The sequence below is a fragment of the Lontra canadensis genome, unplaced genomic scaffold, assembly GCF_010015895.1.
Source record: "Lontra canadensis isolate GAN:19392208 unplaced genomic scaffold, GSC_riverotter_1.0 scaffold118, whole genome shotgun sequence".
In the NCBI taxonomy this organism is placed as follows: domain Eukaryota; kingdom Metazoa; phylum Chordata; class Mammalia; order Carnivora; family Mustelidae; genus Lontra; species Lontra canadensis.
In genome coordinates, this window is record NW_022631112.1 from 2,256,675 (window position 1) to 2,280,957 (window position 24,283).

The following is a 24,283-nucleotide window of genomic DNA, read 5'->3' on the forward strand; positions in this document are numbered from 1 at the left end:
ATTCTAGATCAGTCCCTTTGCCATCTCTTCCAAATGGATTGCTGCCCCTGAGCCCTTTCTACATTGACCAGCACTGTTCATTTTGGGGGAACCTCCCTTGAAGCAGAAATGTGGGGGAGAGTTTGACTTTTCTTCTTACAACAACATAGATATGCAGCAGAATGCAAAATTGGTGAGACCGGAGATTGTGAGAGTTGTTTGAGCTTAGAGCCCTGAGTTAGGTCCCCGGACCTTCTGCAGGAGAACTCGGTCTTTCTCCTCTGCTGATCGGGGAGCCTCGGTGAGAAGCTCTGTGATGCTAAATGAACCTTCCAGCTCCCGGAATTCAATCAGACTCTCGTTCCCATCCTCCATTCCATGGTTCCATCAAATGACCTGAAGAGGAAGGGACCTGCAGGGAGGGGCCTGGAAGAGAGCTGAGGATTGTGTGGATTTAACTGAGCGTGGGCTGGGGACAGGACCTCCCGATTTGCAGTTCTGCCTCCTCATCATATTAGCTGTGAAATCCTAAAGGAGTTTCCTAACCTCCCTGGACCTCAGCTTCCTTCTACAAGACAAGAACAATAGTGCATACCTCGTAGGAAGTTTGCTGTGAAAAGGAAAAGAAATGATACACGTAAAGAACATAGCCCAGTTATCTGGAGGACAGTAAGCCTTCAATACAAGTCACCTGTAATTCGTTACTATTTTGAGACTGCGTTTGTTCTCCAGGGAAATGAGGCCTTCCTCCCTCTGAAGCCTTGGTCTAGCTGAGGGACAAGCAGAACAAAGCAAGCCCAGGGCTCGGCGTGGGGAGGCAGACAGTCTGGGTCAGAGAAGGCCCGAGTTTGACAGCCTGGACCATAATTAGTATGATTTATTAGCATAGGGAGTTGGGAAAGTTTTTTGCCTGGGGCGGCACTGGAGAGAGCAGGCGAGTGGACTGGGTAGCACGGGACATCATCAATTGTGGCTTTGTCACCAAAAGGAAGGACTTTATGGGCAAGGGGAGCCTGAAATGAAAAATTGCTTCCAGGTTTCCTCCCAGAGATGGTTGAGCTCCATCCAACAGCCCTTCTTGGCATTCCTTCCAAGCCTGTGGAATGATTTAGACCATGAGATGGTGGAATGGGAGGGAAGTCCAGAGTAGTTTAAGGAACTGGATGGAGAAGAGACTAGAAGGGCAGGTGGGGATCAGCATAGAGCTACAGCCTGGGGCATGTGGGGTTGGGAAGGCACAGGGAGCACCACGCCCCAGAGTGGTCCTTAAGCCCCAGTTGCCCAGAAGGCTCAGGCGTGTGGAGGGTGGGCTGCTTGTGGTGAGTGCTGAGGTCTCTCTCTGGAGCTGCTCCCAGGATAGGATCATGAAAACGGGCCCACCTGACACTCTTCAGTGATTTTGTTGATTTGTCTGGTTTTGATTTAGAAATTCTTAGACTCTTGCATGAGCTTTTGGACTTCTATACCCAGCACATGAATCTTGCTGAGAAAAGCCCACGTAGCACCCAAATGCCTTGTCCCCGATCTTCTGGATGTTAATACCCGAAAGGCTTTGCACCTTTTCAGATAAAATTCTTTCTTTAAATAAAATTTCCCAAGGTATAGCAACAGCTGACACATTTTTCGAGCACCTAGGATGCAGCAGTTAGCATGCTGTCCTCTGTGCTCATGTGAACCCTCCCCCCCCCACATGCCACCAAGTCCTCTGAGGAAGTGGCAGGACCGGAAGTAGGTCATGTAAGTGTTCTCCAGCTCCTGCTGCTGGAACTTAGTGCCTTTGAGGTGCAAGAGCTTTGCTTGACGGCGGGGATGGAGAGCAGGAGCTAGAGCCCGGCCTCCTGAACCATCACCCAGGGCCCTGAGGGACCTCTCAGGAACCCCTGGAATGGCCCTAATCTAGAAAGTTCTGCTACAAAGTGGAAACCAGAATCCAAAGCAGAGGGGCACCGCATGTCGGCGTGGTCACCTCAGCAAACAGGGGAAGGATGAGTGGGTGTGTGGAGGTTCACGGCGGAGAGCCAGAAACGAGGTGTGAGGTCAGGGTACCCCATGACTTGTCAGAACTTCAGTGGAGAAATCATCTTTAAAAAGTATCATACGCTTGTCAAGGTCAGACAGCCGGCCCTGCACACTTCGATCAACTTTTCCAGTATCGCTAGTTCTTTATTTTGAGAGAGCGGAAGGGAAGGCCTGAGGGAGTTAATGAAATTCTAGAGTATTTTGCAATCTGTGACAGTCCACTCCAGGGTCTTGCAGGGAGGCTAGGCAGAAAGCCTGCTTCAAAGAGCAGGTCTGATCCTTTGTGGTTAGCGCGTGGCAGGCCCGGAATCGGCTGCTGTCTGCTAAAGCCATTGAAAAAGGTTGTGAAGACAGCTGGTTTTCCGGACTAAGCTGATTATTCCTCCCTGCCCTCCTGTAGACATTGTTCTTCTAGTGGACACATCATTCCTTTCTCCCTTTCTTTTCCCTTTGGTCTCGAAGTACCTAAGCTGTCACATCCTGAATTGGAAAGGATGAGACAGGGCCCTTTGCTGCTTTGGTTCAATAGGAAAAATGACGATGGGAGAGAGACCCAGCTGTTTTTCCACTAGCGGGGGGGAGTTGTGAGGTGTTCCTGGCAATGGTGGGCACCTACCGAGTGCCTGGCACGTCATGAAACACTTCATCTGTGGCACAGCAGGCCTCCCAGCCCTAGGTGTCTGATGTTTTTCCAGTTGGGAAAGTATATCTCCAAGTCATTAGGAAAAACCTGCCAAGGTCATGGCGTCAGTGGTTTGTGGCAGTGTCGGCCTGGGGAGCCTGGACGTGGACAGGAAGCTGCCACGGGGACAACTGTGAATTCAAGGTGGGATCTCCTGTGGGGCTGGGGGATGTCTCACTGGCCACAGATCACGGAGAGTTTGCAGAGGAGTGTACAGAGGCGAGTCTGCTGTCCCCTGCTGCCTCCCTCTCAGAGAGGACTCGGACGAAGGGGTCACCTCTCTCGGAAGGAAAGCACAGAGGCCAGACCAGATATTCTTCCCATGGGGCGTGTTGGCTCTGAGGACAGCCACGGCCTACAGGGCCCACCCAGTGTCCAGGCAGCTCTCAACTATCCTGTCACATCCAACTTCTCTCCACCTTTAGGAGGTCAGAGACAGTCAGCTCCTTCAGGAATCCAGAGAGCTAGGTGGCCAGTCAAAAGCCAGGTTCCTCCCTCAGGGAGGGTGACTCCTGTGGGATATTCATGCCTTGATGAGACTTTGTCTTCTTTCAATGGGTGGTGGGAGAAGAGGGCTACAGCTGTGATGCAGGAATCAGAGAAGCTTCTGGAAGGGGTCTTAGCAATGACCAAGTTCAACTTCTCATTAGACTGTTGGAAATGCAGAGGCCTCAGACAGGAGAAGGCTGTGTCTTTATGTCTGAGACTGTCAGGTATCAGCCCCATTGGCAAGCCTACTGGTGATCACTTCTGTTAACCCTTCGTTTTTGTTGTTGTTGTTTTTTACTGTGGTAAAATAGATCTAGAACGTACCATTTTAACTCTTTTTTAAGTGTAGAGTTTGGTGGCATTAAGTCAATTCACAAGATTGTGCCAACCATCACCTCTCCGTCTCCGTGAACTTTTCATCTTCCCAAACTGAAATGAGTCCTTCATTTTTAAACCCCCGTGTGTGCTTGTCCTGCACCTGACTGTGGCCCAAACACCTCCCACATATTAACAAACACCCTGGTAACAATTCTATGAGGTAGGCGTTCTTGCTATCTCCTTTCACAGATGAGAAAACGAAGGCATGAGAAGCTGCGGTGCTACAGTTAACAAATCTCAAAGCCAGACTTTGCCTTTAGGCTGCCCAGCTCTGAAGTCTGAGCTCTGGATGACTATAGGAACTGCTCCAAGGTCTGGAACTCCTCCCTGGGGCAGGCAGGCCATCCCCTCCTGCCACCTCTCCAGCTGGCAGAATGGGCAGGAAGAGAGGGCTCCCGGGATGGCAAGTCCCTGCTATGCGTGTGGACAGAAGGACCTTCTCCCTGGATCCTGCCATCATGGGATGCAGGGGAGACAATGGGGACACAAAAGCTTTCATTTTCCTCCTTCAAACTTAGCCTCAGCCCAATATTGAGGGTCAGAAATAGAAGACATTCTTCATTATCTTTCTGGGGATCAAAGTGTTTCTTAGGCCTAAAGGAGATTTGGACTGTGTATCTGGCTGAGTCAGAACCCTTCAGATAGGGTGAGAGACACGCTGTGCGTGACGTGCCCCTGCGTTGGTGGTGTGAGCAGGTGTGGGGCTGGATTATGGAAGGAAGCACCCCAAGTGTGTCTGTGATGCCCTGGCCTCTGGTCGGAGGCAGGGGCTTCCTTCTGATGGGGGCCTTTTCATAGCATCCTCAGAGGCTTGGTCTCTCCTGGACCCAACTGCCTCCTGCCCCCGAGTGTGGGCCATGCCGAGCCAGAATGCCCAGGGTTAAGGCCTGGGAGGACTGACAGCCTGGTGAGGACTTACCTCACAAGCCTCGGGGCATGCACCTGCCAGGCTTGCTGGGTTGTGCAGTCACCTGAGCACCTAGGGACAGAGGCCCTCAGAGAGATGCTGGGGCCAAGTCAGCAGGCCCTCCTCTGGCATGGGATCTGCACAAGGCCCCATGCTTCCTTTGTAGGTGGAGAAGACCCGCTGAGAGAGGAGGAAGGGTGGGAAGGCAGGCCTGGTGGACGGCATGGGGATTCATGTCTACCGAGCGCATGCTTTGGGCCGAGCCATATATTTTACGCAGTTAGGCTCCCTTAATTCTCACAGTCGTTCTCGTCATCCCTGCTTGAGGGATAAGGAAACAGAAGCTCCGAGAAAAACAGTCATATTCATACCAATAGCTGCAGGGCAACGTGGTTAGAAGATGATTTAGAAGATGACTGTGTAGATAGTTAAGAGGACAGGTGCTCAAGTCAACTTGCATGAAACCTAAAGAGCCATAACACCTTGGATAAGTCATTGACCTCTCTGTGCCTCAGTTTCTTCATTCATAAAATGGAAATAATAACCATTCATTTCTCATAGGGCTGCTGTAAGGATGAGATGGGTGCTTGGCACAGGGCCTGAACCACAGCTACTGTTCAGCAAATGTTAGCTAAATCCATGATATCAAGAAATCACAGCATACTGGGCTCTGGGCTAAGGTTTTCACTTAAATATAATAACTCCAAGAAATTGATTCAAAGGCGTTTGTAGAGTCCCCCAAGGCCACAGAGCTGGGAAGAGGTTGGGGTGAGGATGCCGGTGCTTTTCTCTCTGTAGAAGCTTCCCCTCCTGCTGCCCAGATCTCCTCCAGTCCTCTGCCCTGAACATCGGTAAGAACTGGCATGTTCCAGCCCCCAGCATGGCCTTGCCGCCTCCTAGAGGCCAGCGCCACCTCCCGCCCCAGCTCCTCCCAGCTCAGATGGGCTTCTCCGGGTTTACGCACCTGTCTGATGCTCAAAGGCAGGGTAGTACTCTTCATTGCTGAACAGATCAGTCCACGACATCAGAGGGTCGCAGAAGGACGTGTTGGGCAGGAAGGTACTGTGTGTCACCGAGTCCAACATCACCCTACAAAGGCAGGAGAGGGCTGAGAGGAGGCAGATGAGGGCCGCACAGGAGYCCCCAGCGGGGCACACTTGGTTTTTAATAACAAACACGCAGCCATCTAGGAACCGGGCAGCCCTCGAAGTGCTTGCCACAACGACGTTACTCAATCCTTGCCCCATCCTGTGAGGTTTGTACATCTGCCCCCATCTTATATACAAGAAAATCTAGATAGTGGGGTTGCAACAGGTGCCCACGTAACATGGCCCGTAAGTGGCTAAGTTCAGGGTTTGACATGGAGATTCTTAGGACGCAATGCTGCCTCTTTCTTTACTTTTCCTATTGGCTCACATGTGACCCCTGAACTCCGGGTTATAAGGTCAGCCATATGCTTCTGAAGGCTGGGCAAGTGTGGCTATATGTTAATACACCCCAAAACCCTTACCCCCAATTCTGAAATCCACAAGCTCTGAAAAGGAAAGTATGTGTGTGTGTGTGTGTTTACAGACTCATTTCCCACAAAACACAAAACAAAACGAAAACCAGTCCTAAATTAGTTATATAGTTTTATATACTGTTACATATATATTACATCCATAAATCTATATTCAGGCATATAAACCATGTACTAAACATAGATGCACACACACACACACGTATATGTATATAAGCAACATGTTGTAATTGTGTACATTATACATATGCTATATAGTTTTGTAATTATAGTTATAATTTTGTTTATTCTACTAGATGAATATTCATAAGATATGTAAAATACATAGGCTTCCTAGGAGGAATACCCGGACAAGAGGATTCTGTATCCTGCAGCATATACATACTGTATAACCTCCCTAGTACCTGAGGAATCCTGAATTCTGCAGCACATCTAGTCCCAGGGTTTGGGTTCAGAGAGCGAGGACCTATGATAGTTGGAACATACACTTACTACGCTTCGGGCTCTGTTCTGAGCACTTTACATCTGTGTATTGATGACTCATGGTCTCCTCGGAACACAATCTGAGACAGGTTCTTTCTCAGTGATGAGGATGGATGCGCTAAGATTTTAGGTCATATACTGCAAACCACCCAGCGGGCAGATGGTAGAATTGGTGACAACTCAGGTTTATCCACTTAAGAAGTCCCTCTTTTTTTTTTTTTTTTTAAAGATTTTATTTATTTCTTTGACAGAGATCACAAGTAGGTAGAGAGGCAGGCAGAGTTAGGGAAACAGATTCCCTGCTGAGCAGAGAGCCCCTTGCGGGGCTCAATCCCAGGACCCCCAGATCATGACCTGAGCCGGAGGCAGAGGCTTAACCCACTGAGTCCCCCAGACGCCCCAAGAAGTCACTCTCTTTATCGTAGGGCTCTCCCCCCTGCATACACTGGCGAGGAGGAAGATTTGGGAGAAGGTGTCTGGTTGAGGCTGAAAAGATGGCAGAACGGGATGGCTGAGGCTGCTGTAAGCTTTCAAGTTTGCTTTTCCCCATATTCTCACAATTAAGGGGAGAAAATGAATTCACATTTGGTAGATTAGAAAAATTGGTCTGCCCAAATTCTCTCTTCTGATTATCACAATCATGTTGATGAGATAGGGTGTTTCTACCCCCATTTTGCGAAGGGGAGCCCACAGCTCAAGGTCACGCAGCTGGTAGGTTAAATGACAAAGATTAAATGAACAAAGATTGGATTCTGGATCTTGAGATATTAAGCATATAGAATTTTCAGATGGCCGGGGTCTTAGTAATCACCTAGTTCAGTGATTTGCAAACTTGATAATCATTTGCCTACCATCCCGATAATTTACTTAATATGCTAAAAAAAATCCACTTTTTTTTTAAACACAACTACATTTATTTAAAAGGAAGACTTTTTATCACCACTATAGATGAGAGTCTGTCTCCTTTCAACATGCAGAAAAATAAAGACAGGATTTAAATAAAAACTGTTGGTCCATGCATCACCTAAATCAGAGGTTAGCAGACTACAACTTACAGGCCCAATCCAGCCCACCATCTATGTTTGAAATGGGCCCCAACTGAAAATGATTTTACATTTGTAAATAGTTACATAGGAAATGGTTATATATGTACCCACTTACTATAATCAGTTTTGCCCTTTGGTCTGTATATCCTAAAATACTAACTACCTGGCCCTTGAAATAAAAGTTTGCCTACCCCTGACCTGATCTATTTCCTGTATCACACGAGTGGTGTGAGTGCCACATGTTGGAAAGTCCAGAGTTAGTCCAATCTTTCCCTTCACTCCATTGTTGTATAGCTGAGACAAGTAAGGCCCAGAGAATTTGTGTAACTCACTCAAGGTCACACAGCCAATGGATGTCAACATTATGTTGTAGCAAGTTCTTAAGGTTTCTGAATTTTGGATCATCTGCTTCCTTTTCTAGAAACACTCACAGTCACATCTGCCTACAGACATATCCCTAACACACTTACATATCAAATGGAACCCCAGTACTGAGAAAGGCAGGGGTTGTGTGATTCTAGAATCAAAGGGCAATTCTTTGAGGGTGCTTGCAAATCTACCATCGTTAGCTTCATCAACTGCATGAGAACTGCTCTCCTGTGATAGAGAAATAACCAAGTTCAAATTCTCACCCTCTGGCACCCTTTCTGGACCGTCATTGGAGAGTCACCAGACCCTACTGGGAAGCCTCCTTGCTGGTGCCCAGAGAGGGTTAACCAGCTCAGTGGGTTATCATGTTCATGGATCTCCCCCTGGGAGCCGTAGCAAACAGAGGTCAAGGCTGCCTGAGTTTAGACTCTGATTTTCCCACGGATTGGCTGGTTTTATATCCTGAGCGGGAGGTAGGACGAAGAGGAATGGGGGTGGGAGGTTTTGAGGGAGGGAAGGGCCCCTGGAGCTCAAAACCCCTCTTCTGCATTTTGGACTTGACCTCAGAAAAGCTCCCGTAAGTGAGGGCTAAAGGTAAAATCTCAGAAAACTGAGGGAGAAGATGGCTGAACTCTGACATGACCTTCCTGGGGGTGTTTGGAGAAAGGAGGGGTGTAGTCCACATGGAAGGAAACAGAATTGTTTCCAGGTCTTCCCTTTCATTTAGAAACCCTCCAGGTAAAAAATCACTGTAGCAGGAGTGGGCACTTTCTTGCTTAACACCTGACATGAATAGTTCTTAAAAGTCATTCGGTAACTTGAATTTGATCACCAAACATTAGGAGTATTTCTGAGCAACAGGATATTTACCTCTTTTAAGGATTTCTCTTCTTCTTTACACCAACCTGCTCGCTTGACCTGCAATCTCCCTACTGCTGTACACAGCGTCTGATCTGATTCCCCTTGGTAATCTCTTCTATGAGGAATTATATCCATTGAGTTTTCTTAAAGGACTCTCTCAGGTGTACCAAGGGCTATTTTTTTTCCCCTGTAATTATTTCTTGCTTCTTGGAAAAAAATTTTCTTTTATAAAAGCAGCATATTTCTTTTTTATTTTATGCTATTACAGTCGGAGAGCATATTATTAACTCTGGGTTTTCCACAAAAGCCCTTGGCCACTTAGCCAGCATGCGCTAGGTGTGAGTTCAGGAATAATGGCTGCTTTGTCTTCAGTCGCTTAGCTTCCTAGGCCCTTGAAAGTCCTTGCAATAACTGAACATTTTAGCTCTTAAGAGTTCCTTAATGTAGGTGGAACAGTGTGAGGGTGGGGGGGGGAGAACCCCCAAACCAGCTGTTTGGGGCCCATTTCTCAGCTAGTACACTGAGATCCAGGAATATGTAGGCCCAGGCTCACAGTTTGACTGGCGTTCCCAGGTGGGTGACGTGGACCTTAGAGGGGAAAAATTGGTTCTTGGGGATCAAAAAAAATAGTAGCCATTATTATGTCTCAAGACCCTCTAAAGGGCCACCGTGCATAAATGATAGGGGGTAGTGACTATGACAAAATTATTTAAAAAACCTCCCCAGTTGGGAACGACAATGAAAAAAATGGTTGAGAAGCACTGGATTAGACCTAGAGTCAGCAGCAGGACAAGAAGGGACATTCAGGGAGGGTCCCAGCCTGCTATCCTAGGCCTATGTTTTTGGGTTTTGAGGGGCACCTGGTTTGTCATCCTGTAAAGAGCACTGGCTGAGAGTCATGATTCTGCCTCTTGTGCCTCTGCTCTTCCTTTGACCACACTGGTGAGGGGGACTCTGAGACATGCCCTGGCTCCATGATTTTCTTCAGACCGTCCACCTGAATGGCCCAGCACATCCAAACACAGGCACGCACACATATGCACATATGTCGGTTATACTGGATATTGTGGTCGAGCAAGCTATCTAAATTGGAGTCAAATCCAGCCACTAAAATGGAGATTTAACTTTAGTTCTCCAAAGTCCCCCTGATTTCCTCTTCCCCCTTCCCTCCCATGCCCACTACTTTCAGCAGTGGGCCCCGGGCATTCTTTGCCTGGACTAGCCCGGTCCCTTAAGCGCTTCAAACCCTCACTCACCTCTTGCCCATCCACACACCCACCGCTGTTAGAATCAGTTTCCCCCAAATACCACCATAGCTGCTTAGTGAGCAGGGAAGTTTCAAGCACAATCCACACCAGGGAAAGGAAGCCGGTGGGTTCCCTTCCACGTGCAAGAAAGCCTGACTGCAGGGACCTGTTGGAATGAGACAGTGATAGTGGAGAAGCTTGGGTCCCTGATGGCTCCACTGGCTTCCTAACCCCTCTGGGAGCCGGCTCACTCACCAGGTGTGCACAGGGAATGGTCCGCACAGTCAGAGGGACAGGCCTGTGGGCTTCTTGCCCCCACACGAGTCAGAGGCAGCAATCACAGGTGTGGTGCCCATGACCTGATTAACCAGGCACCTCTGCTCAACCTTCCAGAGAGAGGGGAAGGAGCAAACCACCCAGGCTTGGCCAGTTTGCCAGAGAAGGAAAATTCCTTCCTGACCCTGGCAGAGATCATCAGCTTCACTCTGGGCATGTGACCAAAAATCCACCCAATTAAGCATCTACACATTGGCTGTTTATGCACTAATATATCACCAGACAGAACAAGGCCATGAGGGTGGAAACCATGGAACGGGGGGCTAAGAAGGGCCTTTCCTGATCCCGCCATCTGGGCAGTCCCATGGGGAAGAAGTTTTTCCTCCTCCAAAGCCTCAGCGAAACCTGAGTGTCCACAGGGTCCCGATTCCTGGGGGCAAAGCAGGGTCAATTGCCCGTACTTTGGACCTCCCAAAGGAGGCACACATGGGGGGAAGTCTCGGTGGGTTATTTTGACACCTGTAGTTAAAGAATTGGGGTGCTTGAATATTTGCTCTTCTGAGAGAAAGCAGAACAGCTGTGAGAATGGACTTGCTCTTGTCTTACCGAGGGACTCCTCATCTTCCTTTAGCTTGTATAGGGAGCTTGCTAGTTTGTCCCTAGTTGTTTCTCCAAAGGTGTGGCAAAGACCCACAGAAGGTAAGCCACACAGTTTACTGGGGGTTCCGATGCAGAGCTCATCAGCTTTGGATGAAATCCTTGAGGGGTTAAATCTTACCTCTGCCACCCACAAGGGCAAGGGACATGGGACATCTAGGTGTTTTACTAGTCAGCCTTTCAGAATTCTTTATTTTTGTTTCGCACAAGGGGAGGTCTATAAAAACCCATGCTCTTCTCTGAGCTCATCTTTAAAATGGGATTTTAACATGCCATTCTCAGGATGTCCTGCAGATTTATTAAAATCAGATCATATATGCAAGAGTCTGGGCGTAATATCTTGATGCCTGAGCCAAGGCAGGGGAGAATCAACTGTCATCAATATATCAAAAAGGTTCTTATTCTGGTGACTTCTGAGAAAGAAAGACAACCAAACTCTGAAAGTGCCTGCCTAGAACACCTTGAGTCACGAAAACCATTCTCAGCGACAACATGAGGACAAAGAATTACGTCTTCACTCAGAGGAACAAACGATCCCTCTCCCAGGATCTTTAAACTAGACTAAAGCACAAAGCTGTCTCCCTAAATCACTTGACCTTAATGACCTCTGACATCCTTTCCTGCTTGTAAAAGTTTTAGTCCATCCATGGGTCCCCTTCTTCAGGTGGAGAAGGGGGCATGTGCTACCAGTGGCGGCCAGAAGGGGGCAGATGCCCACAAACCCCACGTCCTGCAGAGTCTTTGAGAAGGTCTGAGAATACAGTGGAAAAACTCTAACCATTGCTTTTCTGGAAGCCGTCTACACTGAGGTGGTGTAGGAGGGCAAAAAAAAAAAAAAGGGGGGTTTCTTTTAAGCTATTATGTACGGACAAATTCCTGAAAAAGGCCCCAAACCGTAACAAGGCAGCTCTCTTCTCTGTATCAAGGGGGAAGCCGTGAGCAGGGCCAACGGCAGAAGGGGGAGTTTTAGCCAGGGGGCTGGTGGGCTTTCCTTGAAGCTGACTATTTTGGGTGCAAAATCTAGCTCCCCTTCCTACAGACAGGTTTAGGAACAGGTAGAAAATTGAGTACCTGTACATATTCTCTGCGAGTCGCCCTTGGTTTAGCGCAAGGGGGTTCCGGGCAGGGGGTGGCTAGGCAGCCTGAGGAGGAAAAATGAGTGTCCCAGGCAAGCACTTAAATCCCCGTCAAAGAGCTCCCAGGAGGCATTGTGACTGATGGAACTGGCATTTGGTGGGGGGGGGTGATCCAGAGGTGCAGACCAGATGAAAAGACCCAGGCCCCAGCCCGGGACTCTAAGCCCTGATGCCCCTTACAATTCATCGAAAAGAGCAAAGAAAAGGTGCTTACGTGAGGACCGCGGTGGGTGACTAGGTCCAAAGAGGAGGCTCTCAAGGCAAGAGAAGGCGGGTGCTCCCAGCACCAGCGTACGGTGGAAATAAAGGCACCTGTAGCTTTGTGATATAAGTAACACCTACAGACAGGTCCGTTTGGTTTTTCAGGTTTACGCACAGCCCCTTTGATGACGGTGACATACAGTGTGACACGGCTCCTTGGAGGGGGGGAATGGTTCTCACATGCAGAAGTTTACCTTTATCCTGTTTTTGTGCCCAGCTCACCCTCCCTGCCCCCCGCCCCCCCACCTCCGTCGGTCCCCGCCCGCCCTCCCCCCCTTTCCAGGGGACTCAGTAAACAAGATGAGAATTCTTGCCTCTGGGAGCTTTGCTGGAAATGCCCTGTGTTTGCTGGGAATTCTCGTTGGTGCAAGCTGGAGAGGAAAGTAATCCAGCCCTGGTGCCTGTCTCTGCCGCCTCCCTCCTGGGCCAGCGGAGTCCTGCGGTTGTGGAAATCATGTCATTCTCTCAGTTTCTCCTCTGTGAGGCAAAGAACAGGGCCAGGCTGGGGCAGGGGTTAAGCACACAGGCTCTGCTGCTAGGTGGTTTGGGATTCAAATTCTAGGTCTGTCATTTTCTAGCTTGTCACCTTGAATAACTTAACCAGCTAGCTAATAACTTAACTAGCTCTAATGCAAATAAGAGTGCCTACCCACTAGGCTGCTGGGGGTCACATAAGTTCATGCGAGGGCAGCCCCTTGTGAGCTGTTTTCCTCGAGGGACACATCAATGAGAAACCCCCTTCTCTACCACTCCTCCAGCCTGTGCCTTGCAACTTGATGAAGGTAACAGCCAGCTTGTAGGGACAATGTGGGGCCTTTCTTCTCCTTTGTCTCTCAAAGCCATCATTTACCTGTTTAACTTCTAACTTGTTTAACTTCTAGCATCTTCGGATGCAATGAGCCACGGGGAGGCTTTCTCCCTTCCCTTCCCTATGGATGGAGAGACAGAAAAGTTTAGTGGCCCAGGCAGGTGTCTGCAGCTACGAGGCTGGGGGCCTGACTTGCTATGAACTACCTGCTTTGTAGTATCCACGCCCCCCCCGCCTCCTGCCCCAGAGCAGAAACTCGACCTAATTTAGGCTGTGATATGCAGTGTCCCCGGTTGCCTGTGGTACAGCCGTTTATAGCGCTGTGCCTCTTTGCAATGTGCTTTCAGCTCTCTTGGGCAGCCAAGACACTGTGTCCAAACTGCAGACTCCAAGCTTTAAAGTGAGAGCAGGGACTTGTTTGTTGGGTTTTCTTGGGAACTCTGGGCACAGCTACAAACACACAAATACAAACCCACATGGTCTGCAGAAACAAAAGGCTGTTCATTGGAGGAATCAGGGTGTCATGGAAAAATTGCTGGAGGAAGATAAGGTCACCCTAACTTGCTGTGTAACCTCAAGCAAGTCCAGCAGCCTCTCTGGGCATATTTCCTCTCCGGGTGAAAGGCGGAGTTTGGATTAGAAGCGCGATCTTCAAATTCACAGGGACAAATCCTGGAAAACTCCAGAGGTTTCTGGGAGGCCTTAGGGGGGCTGCTGGGGATGGAAGGCCAGGAGCCCAGGCGGTCAAGCTCTAGACCTTTCCTCCCTCATTCAATAAGAGCACCTCAGCTTTTATATAAATCTCCAGGGTAGGATTTCCTTTGAACAAAAGAATCTGCGATGAAAGGGAGTTTGCAAAGAACTGGATTAGATGGTCTTTGCGATCCTTTAAGCTCTAAAATTCTGTGGTTTGCCTCTTGCTCCTTGGTGTCTAGGGAACCAAGACAGTTCTATACACCACATCCCCTGTGCTGGGCACTTCCCATCTTGTCACTGGTTTCTGAAACGATTCTTATGTTCGGATCTGCACACATATGTTCCTCTTGGTAGAGAGGTTTGCAAGGAAAGCATCGTATTCTGCTATTGTATTTGGAAAACAGTCTTTTGGAGAAATTACACCTTTTCCCCCTTATGCTGTCTCAGCTCAACTACTTCAGAGTGAAAACTTTTCTGGCAGTCAGTGCATGTGACAACAACCTCTGTTTGTCTCCTGGTCCTGAATGCATAATATGGCATCTCTGAGGGCCTATGTGGGAAATTACAGGCTTCTGGACCAGTGGATAAAAGGGGTGATTAAGATAAAACCAAAATAAAAGAGGAATTTGACTCTAATTAAGTCTAACTATCACATTGAACCTAAATTTGATTGGAGTGGAGATCTTCGACAACATCAAACACTTAGTTTATAATGACCACATTATGAATGTTGATAGAAGGCAAGAGATGGGGTGGGGGATGGGGGAGAGGAGGGCAGAAGAAGGTATGGAGCATTTTAGAATTTCCAGCCTGTCTTCCTGATGTCTCAACTGCACGGTAATAACAGGTAACCCTTAATTAGGCTCATCAGAGCAACGTAGTGACTAAGACTAGATTCTGGAAGGATCTGGTCTCCTGTTCGAATCCCTACTTGACCACCTGCCAGCGGGGTGAGCCTGGGAAGCTTATTGGACGTCCTTACCTCCTAGTTCCCTCATCTGTAAAATGGGGAAGAAGGGTACATCTCTTACAGGGTTGTTGGGGGAATTAAATGGAGTAAAACATGGAGGGAGAGGCGGGAGCGCTATGTAAGTGGTAAGTGTGAGCTCTGTTACCCACGCGCTGTTAGATTTGTCTAAGTAATTACACGAAGAGGCCACTAGACTTTGGTCGCTTTAATGTCTTGGGAGCCTGCACACACAAGCCAAAACCCAGGCCAGACTCAATCATGAATGCACTGATATTAAAAAAAATGAAATTTAAAAGCCACAATCACGAACTGCCAAGTAGCCTTCCCCAAATAAGGCAAGAGCCTAAGCTCTAGCCTATCAAATAATTCCCTTACTTTGCTGCCGCGCTTCCATTCTGTTCTGTAAAAGGCCTTCCCCTAGCTCTTGTCAGTGGAAGGCCACTAACCCCTTTCAGTTTGGCGACGCCCAGCTGGGGATGATGTTTGCTCAAATAAACACTTGAAAATCTTTACAAATACCTCAGGTTATCTTTTAATATATTCGTGCTATTAAATTCTCACAACTCTTTGATGAGGGAGTTACTTATTATCTCTGTTTTACAGATAAAGGAACTGAGGCACAGAGAGGTTAGGTAACTTGCCTTTGGTCACACAGCTCATAAATGGGAGAACAAGGGTGTTAGTCCGGGCTGCCTGCCTCCAGAGCCTGTCCTCTTAACTACCATGATAACCAATCTATAAGTGCTCCCGGGGTCGTTGTGTGTGGTCAGCGAAGAAACAATCGTATACACATGGGGTGTCTACCATGTACCAAGCATTGTGCTAGAATGCTCTTCTGGCTCACCTTGGTTATTTTTCACAATAACCCTGGAAATTAGATATCACTACCCTCTTTTTTGCTTGAAGAAACAGAGGCTCCAGTCCTGTTGGGTGTCACCCAACTGGGTGGTGGCCAAGCCTGGGCTCAAGTCAGGCCTGCCTAGTGTTAACAACACTGCAGACACAGGAGCTCAGGTTGCCCTGAGCCTCTGTCCTTTTGCTCTGGCCTCAGTACTGCCTTCTGAGGAGATCCTTCCCTCTCTATTGGTTCAAGATCTCTAGGTCTTATCGTTATTGAAGGCATAGTCTATCTCTCACTGTGGAGTGGAAATTCTGGTACCTCATTGATCCCCAGTACCCAGGGTGTCCCATGGTTCTTGGGACAAAGAAGACACTCAACACATATGTGTACCATAGAAGTAAAGTCAAAGACAAGTCACTTGACATAAGACCAAGACTCCTACCTAATTCTTTTTGCTACATATAATAGGTTCCATGCTTTTCCTAGAACCTGCCCTCTTTAACCTGGGCCAATGTTTCTGTAGTCATATCTTCTCCCCTTCTATGTGCCCCTCTCACCACCAGCCCAACCAGCAGCAGAGGCTGAAAACACAAGGGGGTTAAAAAACCACATTTAGGTAAATTCACAGATGATGTCATTAGCATCAGGGAGATGGTGGAATGCATGAGTTTGGGATCAGGATCCCTGTCTGTATTATCTTGATGCCATTTTTAGAAAAGAATCTGCTGGAGAAATTCTACTTTTTAATGCTCTCTTGGCTCCAACATTGAAGAATGAAAAGTGTTCTGTCAGTGAGTGTGTATGACAATGAACTCCTGGGATCTGCCACCTTGAGAACATTCAAAGAGGCAGAAACTTTTCGTTCCTCAGTGAGGCCTTGGGTTCCTCATCTGGAAGTACTTACTGTGATTTCTGGTACATAGTCAGTTCTCGCCAAATGGCGGCCATTGTGGTCTCTGGAGAGAAGTGTGGATGTTGGTTGAGATTGCTGACCTTTGAGCATTACCATACCAAGAAGGATACTGTTGCCCTTCTGCAGTGAATAATGGTAATCACTTCCATTTATCAGCCCTTAACCAGGTAGCAGAAAGTGTCTAGGTATGCTACAGGTATTAAATCATTGAATCCTTACATCTTTCTTCCAACACAGGTGCCATTATTATTATTATCTGAACTTTTCTAATGAGGAGACAGGATTTGGTAACTTTGGAGGAGGCAGAATCGAAGTTGAAGAGATACCAGTTTTCTTAGGCATCCTGTTTTGCTGGAAGGATCCTTGAAAGTAAGGACAAGAGTTGTAAACCCATTGTCCCCTAAAACACCCAGCATGGACTTAACCACAAGAAAGTGCTCAAGAAGTTCTTGTTGGTTGATTGTGTATTTGCTTTACTTCCTCTTGAGGTATCTTTCTCCAGCCCCTTATATCCATCTCATCCTTCAGCTCTTCATGCTGGCCTGACCAGGAGCCCTAGTTCAGTAGATGGAAACAGTGAGGTAGCTCCCCTGACAGTCCCTCCTTGGCCATGAGCCTCATGAAGGCAATGGATCTTTGTGTGATTTCTAGCACTGAAGGCATTAGGGAGGTTAAACAGTGGCAAAGTCAATGGTTGGCAGATGCGTAATGAAAAATGAAGATAAGAATACTGATTTTGGAGCAGCTCTTTCGACCCACGGGTCCCATCCCCATGCTTTAATAAACTACCATTTGCACACACACACAGACAAAAAAAGAATACTGATTTTGTTTTCATTAGGTTGAATTATTATGATAATTTTTATGAAACAGCTATCACACCTGCATGACTGTATTTCTAGTCTCCCTTTGTGCTAGAAGGACACTAGATAGTCAAACTAATCAAAATTGCCATGTTTTGGGTCAGCTTGAATATATCTGAGGCAATAACAACTTTTTAAGGCTCAGATCTGAGAGGTCCAGCCAGGGGAAGCCTTCTCAAAGGCAGGGCTCATGAAGACAGAATTTTCTTTCATTGTCTTCCTACCAAACATCAGTCCCCTGGTAGGTACGAGGGCTTGATTTCTGAAAGAGTTATTGAGGGTGACCATTTGAGAAATGGATGACATTGTTTCCTATGGCCAGTCCATGCTGTTGCTTGAAGGACATAGTGCTGATGGTACTGCCATTGAAATCTTGGAAGAATGGACCAGTGCCTCCAGCAATGGCTAAATAGCTTAATAGTTAATCCAGGAACCCCACTAATGAAGTTCAACATTCAGTAGAAAATCAAGCAATTCCATCTTTAAGGACTTACTCTTCCCACAGTGAGCTGACAGCAGATTTCCTGGATAAAGTTAACTATTTGAACCTCAGTTTCCTTGCCTGTTAAGTGGGAGTGATCACGCATGTAGTTTGATAATGTGTGTGAACCACGCTGTCTTGCATGTCTCCAGATTGAACTCCCTCATGCCAGTTGTCATCCAAAGGCATGTCTTTGGTCAAGGAATGGGGGCTGAAAAGGGTGTGAGGATGGAGAGTGGAGGGTGAGGAGCATTGCTAGGGGAAATCTGTGGCCTGACTCATGCTGATCTATCCTCATCAATCAGCCAAGTCTTACTTCTAAGACACTGTTGATTTTGGTGTACATCATTGATTTAGATCATCATCTTGGGGAAAAAAGCATTGCGTTAAAGGTGCAGATAGATTTTAAAGCCTATCCTGATTTCAGAAATATTAAAATGTGAATGTGATGACATAGTAATTAAATGTGTATGTATTTATATTTATTCAATATCTATTCAAAAATATATATTTGTATATTTAATATATATTTATGCTTATATATATAAGCATATATATATTATATATATATTTATATATATTATATATATATTTATATATATTTTATAAATAAATATATATATTTATTTGTTTTAAATGGGCTAGTGTGCTGAGGAATATTAAAAAGAAACTAAGACCCAGTTGTGTCACTAACAGAGAATTCATGAGGAAACACTTAGAGGAAGTACATAATTCCAAGCCAAACTTTGAATTTGGGGCTGTAGGATTTCAGAGAGAGTGTGGTCAGCAAGGGCTGCAGCCATCAGAAAAGGCTTCCTGTGGGTTGTGACATTTGAGTTGGGCCATGAAAATTGGAATGACTAGCTAAAAATGGTTGCTTATTATGTGCCAAGCACAACAACTGAAAGAGTAGGGCTGTTATTATCCTCATTTTACAGAAGGGGAAACTGAGGCTCAAAGATCTTCAGTAATTTGCCCAAGGTAATAGAGCTAACAAGTAGCAGAGCCAGGATTCAATCCTTGCATGGCCTGGCCACTAGGCTCTGGGATGTGTGGGATGACCAGAAGGAGAGGGTCTTTCCAATAAGAGGAAGCCTGCAGGTGAGTAGGAAGAGAGAACGAGGCGGGGATCCCCCAACACTGCTCGTGCAAGGTTGGCCCGGATTTTGAATCCTGGCTATGAATGAGAGGAGACTCTGGCCAGTTGCTGAGGACTTTGAGTTTGAGGAGGCTCCCCAAATCCTGACTGCTCTTCTGGGGCAATTTTGTGCAGGTCAGCAATGAGATCTTGTCAAAAGCTTTGATTTTTCTCTTGCTCATTGTCCATGTGTTTTTTCTAGGATCACATTGCTATTTCTTAGGGGACCCTGTTGCTGGGCTTTCTCCTTCCACCAAATGTGAACTAATATTGTTTCCAAGTAGCTGTTTCCTTGCCATCCTTTACAACTTTCCACAGTTCAATTTGCCATTAAAAAGTACAGTGGTCTGAATTACACTGAAATTTCCTGAGTTTGGTTTTGTCCAGGAGCTCATTTAGTGATATAGTCTCGGTTATAAACAGAGAATGTATAAGAATTTTGGCATTATGCTTTTTCTAAAATTTCAGTCTATCAATATTATAAATTTTCCTGATTTATCCCTTTATCAGAATATGTCATCACACCCTAACAGAAATTCAGTGATTCCCAGTACCTATAAATCGGAGGGGAGAGCCGTCAAATTTAAGAAGACGCCCAGGCTCACCAAGAGGCTCATATCAGCACTAACTCCCCTGAACCTTGACCTTGTAAATCTGGGGAGGTTCCAATTGGAAACTTGTCATTCCCCAGGGTGCACATCCGGGTCGCACATTACTGGGGAGGAAATGAAGACAGGTGTCTTTTTTGGTTCTTGCCCACATCTCTTTTCATGAAATAATGTTTCCATTTCTTTTCCATGTGTGGGAAGACCCCACAGGCAGGATTCAGTTTCATTTTGAGTCAACAGTTGTCCCTTTTGTTCTAAGGAGCCAATGAGATATGGCACACAGCTGAACATTTTCAGGTGATTTAGCAACTAAACGTGGTGTAGCTTAGAGCAAAAGCCAAATGAGAAAGCAGCAAAGGAAAAAATAGCACTAGAAAAAGTGGGTGGATGTGGGTTGAAATCTCAGAGCTACCACTTGGTAGCCAGTAACATATCTCCTTGAGCCATGATTTCCTTATCTAAAAGCCTGGGTGGATAAACTGTTACTTTCTATAGTTTGGGTGAGGAATAAATGAGATAATGTAAGTAATACTTCTCTCAATGCCTGGCATATATTAAATAATAACGTATGGCTATACAACTACTACTACAGATTATTATTACTATTACTATTAAACTTATCAAAGCCTCAGTTTCCTGATCAGCCAAATGAGAATAATATTAGCTACTCACTAGATTAATTGAAATAATACAGGTGGGTGCATCTGGTTCACAGTAGATATCCATCCATCCATCCATCCATCCATCCATCCATTTTCAGTCCTTTATCTGATATCCATCAAAAGTTTATGGGGGCACCTGGGTGGCTCAGTGGGTTAAAGCCTCTGCCTTCAGCTCAGGTCATGATCCCAGGGTCCTGGGATCGAGCCCCACATCGGGCTCTCTGCTCAATAGGGAGCCTCCTTCCCTTCCTCTCTCTCTGCCTGCCTCTGTGCCTACTTGTGATCTCTGTCTGTCAAATAAATAAATAAAAATCTTTAAAAAAGAAAAAAAAAGTTTATCAACCTTGGGAGTTAGGAGAAGGCTACGGTATTTGGCAAGAGTTCTTAATGATCTTAAATACAGCAATACTTTTTAGAAGATGTTTATTCCCTCATCCAAACTTTGTTTCCTGAGCTCCAATAGGCCTCTCTAGGTCTCTAATGCTGCAAACAGACTGGAGGGAAGGGTGGAGAGGGCCAGGTTGGGTCAGTGGCTCTCCCTCCTAGAGGGGGAACCAGGCCTGGGAGTGTTACCTGACGCGCTCCTGGCTGCTGACGGTTTAACCAAGTTTAAACCAGAACGGAGACTGTATGCGGCACAGCTCTGGGGAGCTGGGCCCCAAGGAGGTCATTTCTCCCGCCCTGAGGTGGGTGGAGTTGACTTCAGGTCAGGCCAAACAATATTCAGGAGGAGCCCCTGCTCTTTCGGGATCTTTTGCAATTGACAAACTGGTTTGAGGTAATGGACATTAAAGGCATGCTGAGATAGGTCTGGAGATAAGATTTGAAAATGGCTGACAATTAGGAGCTAAAGAGGGCACGTGCTGGTGGAATCTCATTGGGGAACTCTATAGACAAGTGCAAATAGGGAAAAGCCTGTTTTTTGGGGCGAACGGAGTTCTGGCCAATGCAAGGTATAGTAGAGGAACAGGCACAATTTCAAGTCCAGTTGTGTGAACCTGAGCAAACACGCAAACACGCAGACACACACACAGGCCATCAGTCCTACCACATGTACTCCCATCCTTCATGTAGAGAGCACACATAACACTGAGATGCCACTTCTAGCCACACGCCCCAAATCCACCATGCCCCCCCGACATCCTGTCCTCCCCATAGACCAACCCATGCAGCACAGAACACCCCCCAAAGCCGTGCACCCATTACACACACAACCATCAGATAAACACAGTCTCCTTAGGAAGCCGATTAATAAAACTATGTTATCTTTAATTACACTTGACTGATAATAATGTCCTCAGAGCCTGCACGGTTAGATTGGCTCAGATTGTAACATCCAGATTAGGGCTGAACTCCCTTTGAACTCTCGCCACACTGCTGGGCTCTCCAGCTCAGAGATTACAAATGGCTTCAGCTGGATTCGCCCCATGGCACTAGGAGGGTAAGTAGAATTCCAGCTCTCCTTGGTTCTCTTTTCTTTCCGACCCTGGACAGATGATATCTCTAAAAAAAACCCCACATGGCCAAGACTGGGAGGAAGGCCCAATTCAAATGACCGCCTCCTGTTCACCACTGTGAGCCCTGGTGGGTCTACTTTCAAACCCAAGTCTGTCTCAGACTCCACGGAAGAATTCACCATGAATGCTGTCTTGAGGACTGACACTTGAAAGCAAACAGTGTAATTCCTGGATCTTGGGCTCTTGGGGACAGGCCCTCATGAGCCATAATTAACTCTTTAAAGTCCTCCCTGTGTCCTGCAAATAGTAAAGTATCTGGTTCTTTATGATGTAACGCTGAATGGAGGCAGCAGGGAGGCCTCTTAGGCTAATTACACGTTGGAATGAGGTTAACGACATGCCAGAGATTCTTTGCACGGCTCCCCTGACATTGACAAGTCACTTGGTAACACGCTGGGGCTAAAGACGGTGATGACTTTTAAAGAGGGTGGGGGCTGGAAACTGAACCAGACAGGCTGCTGACATCATTCCCCAATCTTGTTTCTCCCCTGAGATGAACCTGCTTTCCCCCCACCCCCATTTCCAGGAGTTAAGAGATCTGGATTTTAAACTGGCATTCAGTGCCCTGTGCCCAGAGAGGTGCCGTGACTTCTGCAAATGTCTCCACTCTCTCTCACCCATTTATAGCAGCTGAATTTAGCCAGGGATGAAAGCCAAAGCCCACCATCTGATGGGATGTTTGGGGCTGAGTAGAAGGTACTTCGATACAGATAAACAAGGTGTACATCAAAAAGAACTGCTGGATGCCAGGAAAATGCCCAATTCACAGGAATGAGAGTTGGTGCCAGCCATGGAAAGCTCTTCACGTTATTATGCTCCCATTCTTCTGGTGAGCACGCAGGCATTTCAAAGTCATACAGGGACCACCTGGCAACTGCTCTTTCTCCATCCTTCTACTCGGGGCCCAGCCATTGTTTTAGTCACCTGCAGGGCTGTCCCAGCAGACTCCAATCTGGATCTGAGGGTGCCACATCCTGCACTGCCCATTCCCCAGCATTCCGTAGCTGGATGAAATTGACTAAAACTGAGTCCTCTCTGTAGACCCAAGAGGGAAACAGAGCTATAAAAGACCATCATAAGGAGACTTGTCCTGTCCCTTAGCAGTGGTGGTGGGGGCTGGTTCACGGGTTAGAATGGATGGAGAGGAGCCTCAAAGTTTCCTTGAAACTTGAGAGAAGATACTCCCTTTTCTCCTGGTGGAAGCACTGGGGCAAGGCTAGCTCTGCCCACTGCACCCCTCTCCCACCGGGGGCCCTTTCCTCTCCCTGCACCACGGACACGCAGCACCCACCTCAGATCACTAGTCCCGCCCGGCTGGGCTGGGCTTGGGTCCTCGGACGTTGTCATCACCTGGTCCCTAGAGGGCCCTGGTGGGGTGGGCCCCTCTTCAGCGAGGACTCCGCATGGCTGCCTCCAGGCAGGGGCTGCCTCCTCTGGGTCTCCCAGCCCCACGCAGCCTCCCAGGTGCAGCAGGGTCCCGGAATGGTGGGTAGGTTTTCTACCTCCGACAAGTGCAGGTGTTAGCAGTAGGGTAGGCGGGTCTCTTGTGTTGACGGGAGCTACAAACACAGGGAGACAGACCCCAGCAGAGAGGCACCTGCTCGTGTACGGAGTGCCGTTGAGTTCTGGGCACGGCTGCGGGGGGCTGTCCACGGCCGTGGTCTCCACTGGAGGCGACGTGTGGCGACCAGAGGAGCCGAGGAGAAATGTGTCAGACAGAGTTTGTCAGCACCTCAGCACCCTGCCAAATGGTAATTACTGGAACCTCGTGCCACCCAGGAGAGGGAGGGCCGTATTTTATCCCCAGTTTATGGAAGGGTAAGTGGAGGCCCAGGGAGGTCAGGCAACCACTTTGGCCAGTCAGTCAGAGGCTAAACTTGGCCCTGAGGGGGGCTGACTCAGAGGTTACCAGGGGAGCTTGGGTGAAGCCAGGCCTGGGGGAACAGTCATAGGCAGGTCTGCCTCATGGCTGCCAAGGGCCCCAACAGTTCTGTCTTCTTCTGTCCTGCTGGGGGCTCCCTTATCTCTGGCAGCTCTGCTTCCTCTTCAGCTCTCATCTGACCCTGCTCTCTCTGCTGGCCCATTTAGCATTTGTATAGAACACAGGGGAAAATGCTAGTCTCCTAAAATACTGTATGAAGAAAAATATCCCCAGCCAGCTCAGTTAGGTCAGGCACGTGAGCCTATTAAAGCTCTGAGAAGTCTTCCAGAAAAGAAACCTGTTTAATTTTTCTTAACCCGGCATTTCCCAAACTGATTTGAACAACTTTTTCTAGTAACACCCATTAACATACCACCCAGCTAGTGTTTCACCAGATGCACGTTGGGAAATCCTAATGGAGCCGGTCAACTCCCCAGGAGAAGGGACGGTGTCTCTTTCTCTGGGGTGTTCCCTGCACCACCCACTGGTGGCAGGCTCAGGAAATTGGGCAGAATTGAGCGGTACAGTCATTTCCCTAGTTCCTCAGACATGAAAG

The 24,283-nt window shown here is 47.5% G+C and overlaps 1 protein-coding gene across 3 annotated transcripts in view; it reads right to left on the reverse strand.

Moving 5' to 3' along the window:
* Positions 1 to 23,117, reverse strand: part of ELF5 (E74 like ETS transcription factor 5) — a 41,838-nt gene extending 18,721 nt beyond the window's left edge. Inside the window, exons 1-2 of one of the 3 annotated variants that reach the window (XM_032841021.1) lie at positions 23,098 to 23,117; positions 5,419 to 5,543 (exon numbers count right to left, since the gene is read on the reverse strand). In XM_032841021.1, the coding sequence (XP_032696912.1) occupies positions 5,419 to 5,539 (121 nt within the window). In that variant the 5' untranslated portion in view covers positions 5,540 to 5,543; positions 23,098 to 23,117. Of the gene's footprint in view, positions 1 to 5,418; positions 5,544 to 10,234; positions 10,402 to 12,262; positions 12,395 to 23,097 lie in introns of those variants that run through there. The other 2 variants (XM_032841019.1, XM_032841020.1) reach the window with 2 other exon arrangements.
* Positions 23,118 to 24,283: the final 1,166 nt, after the last annotated feature.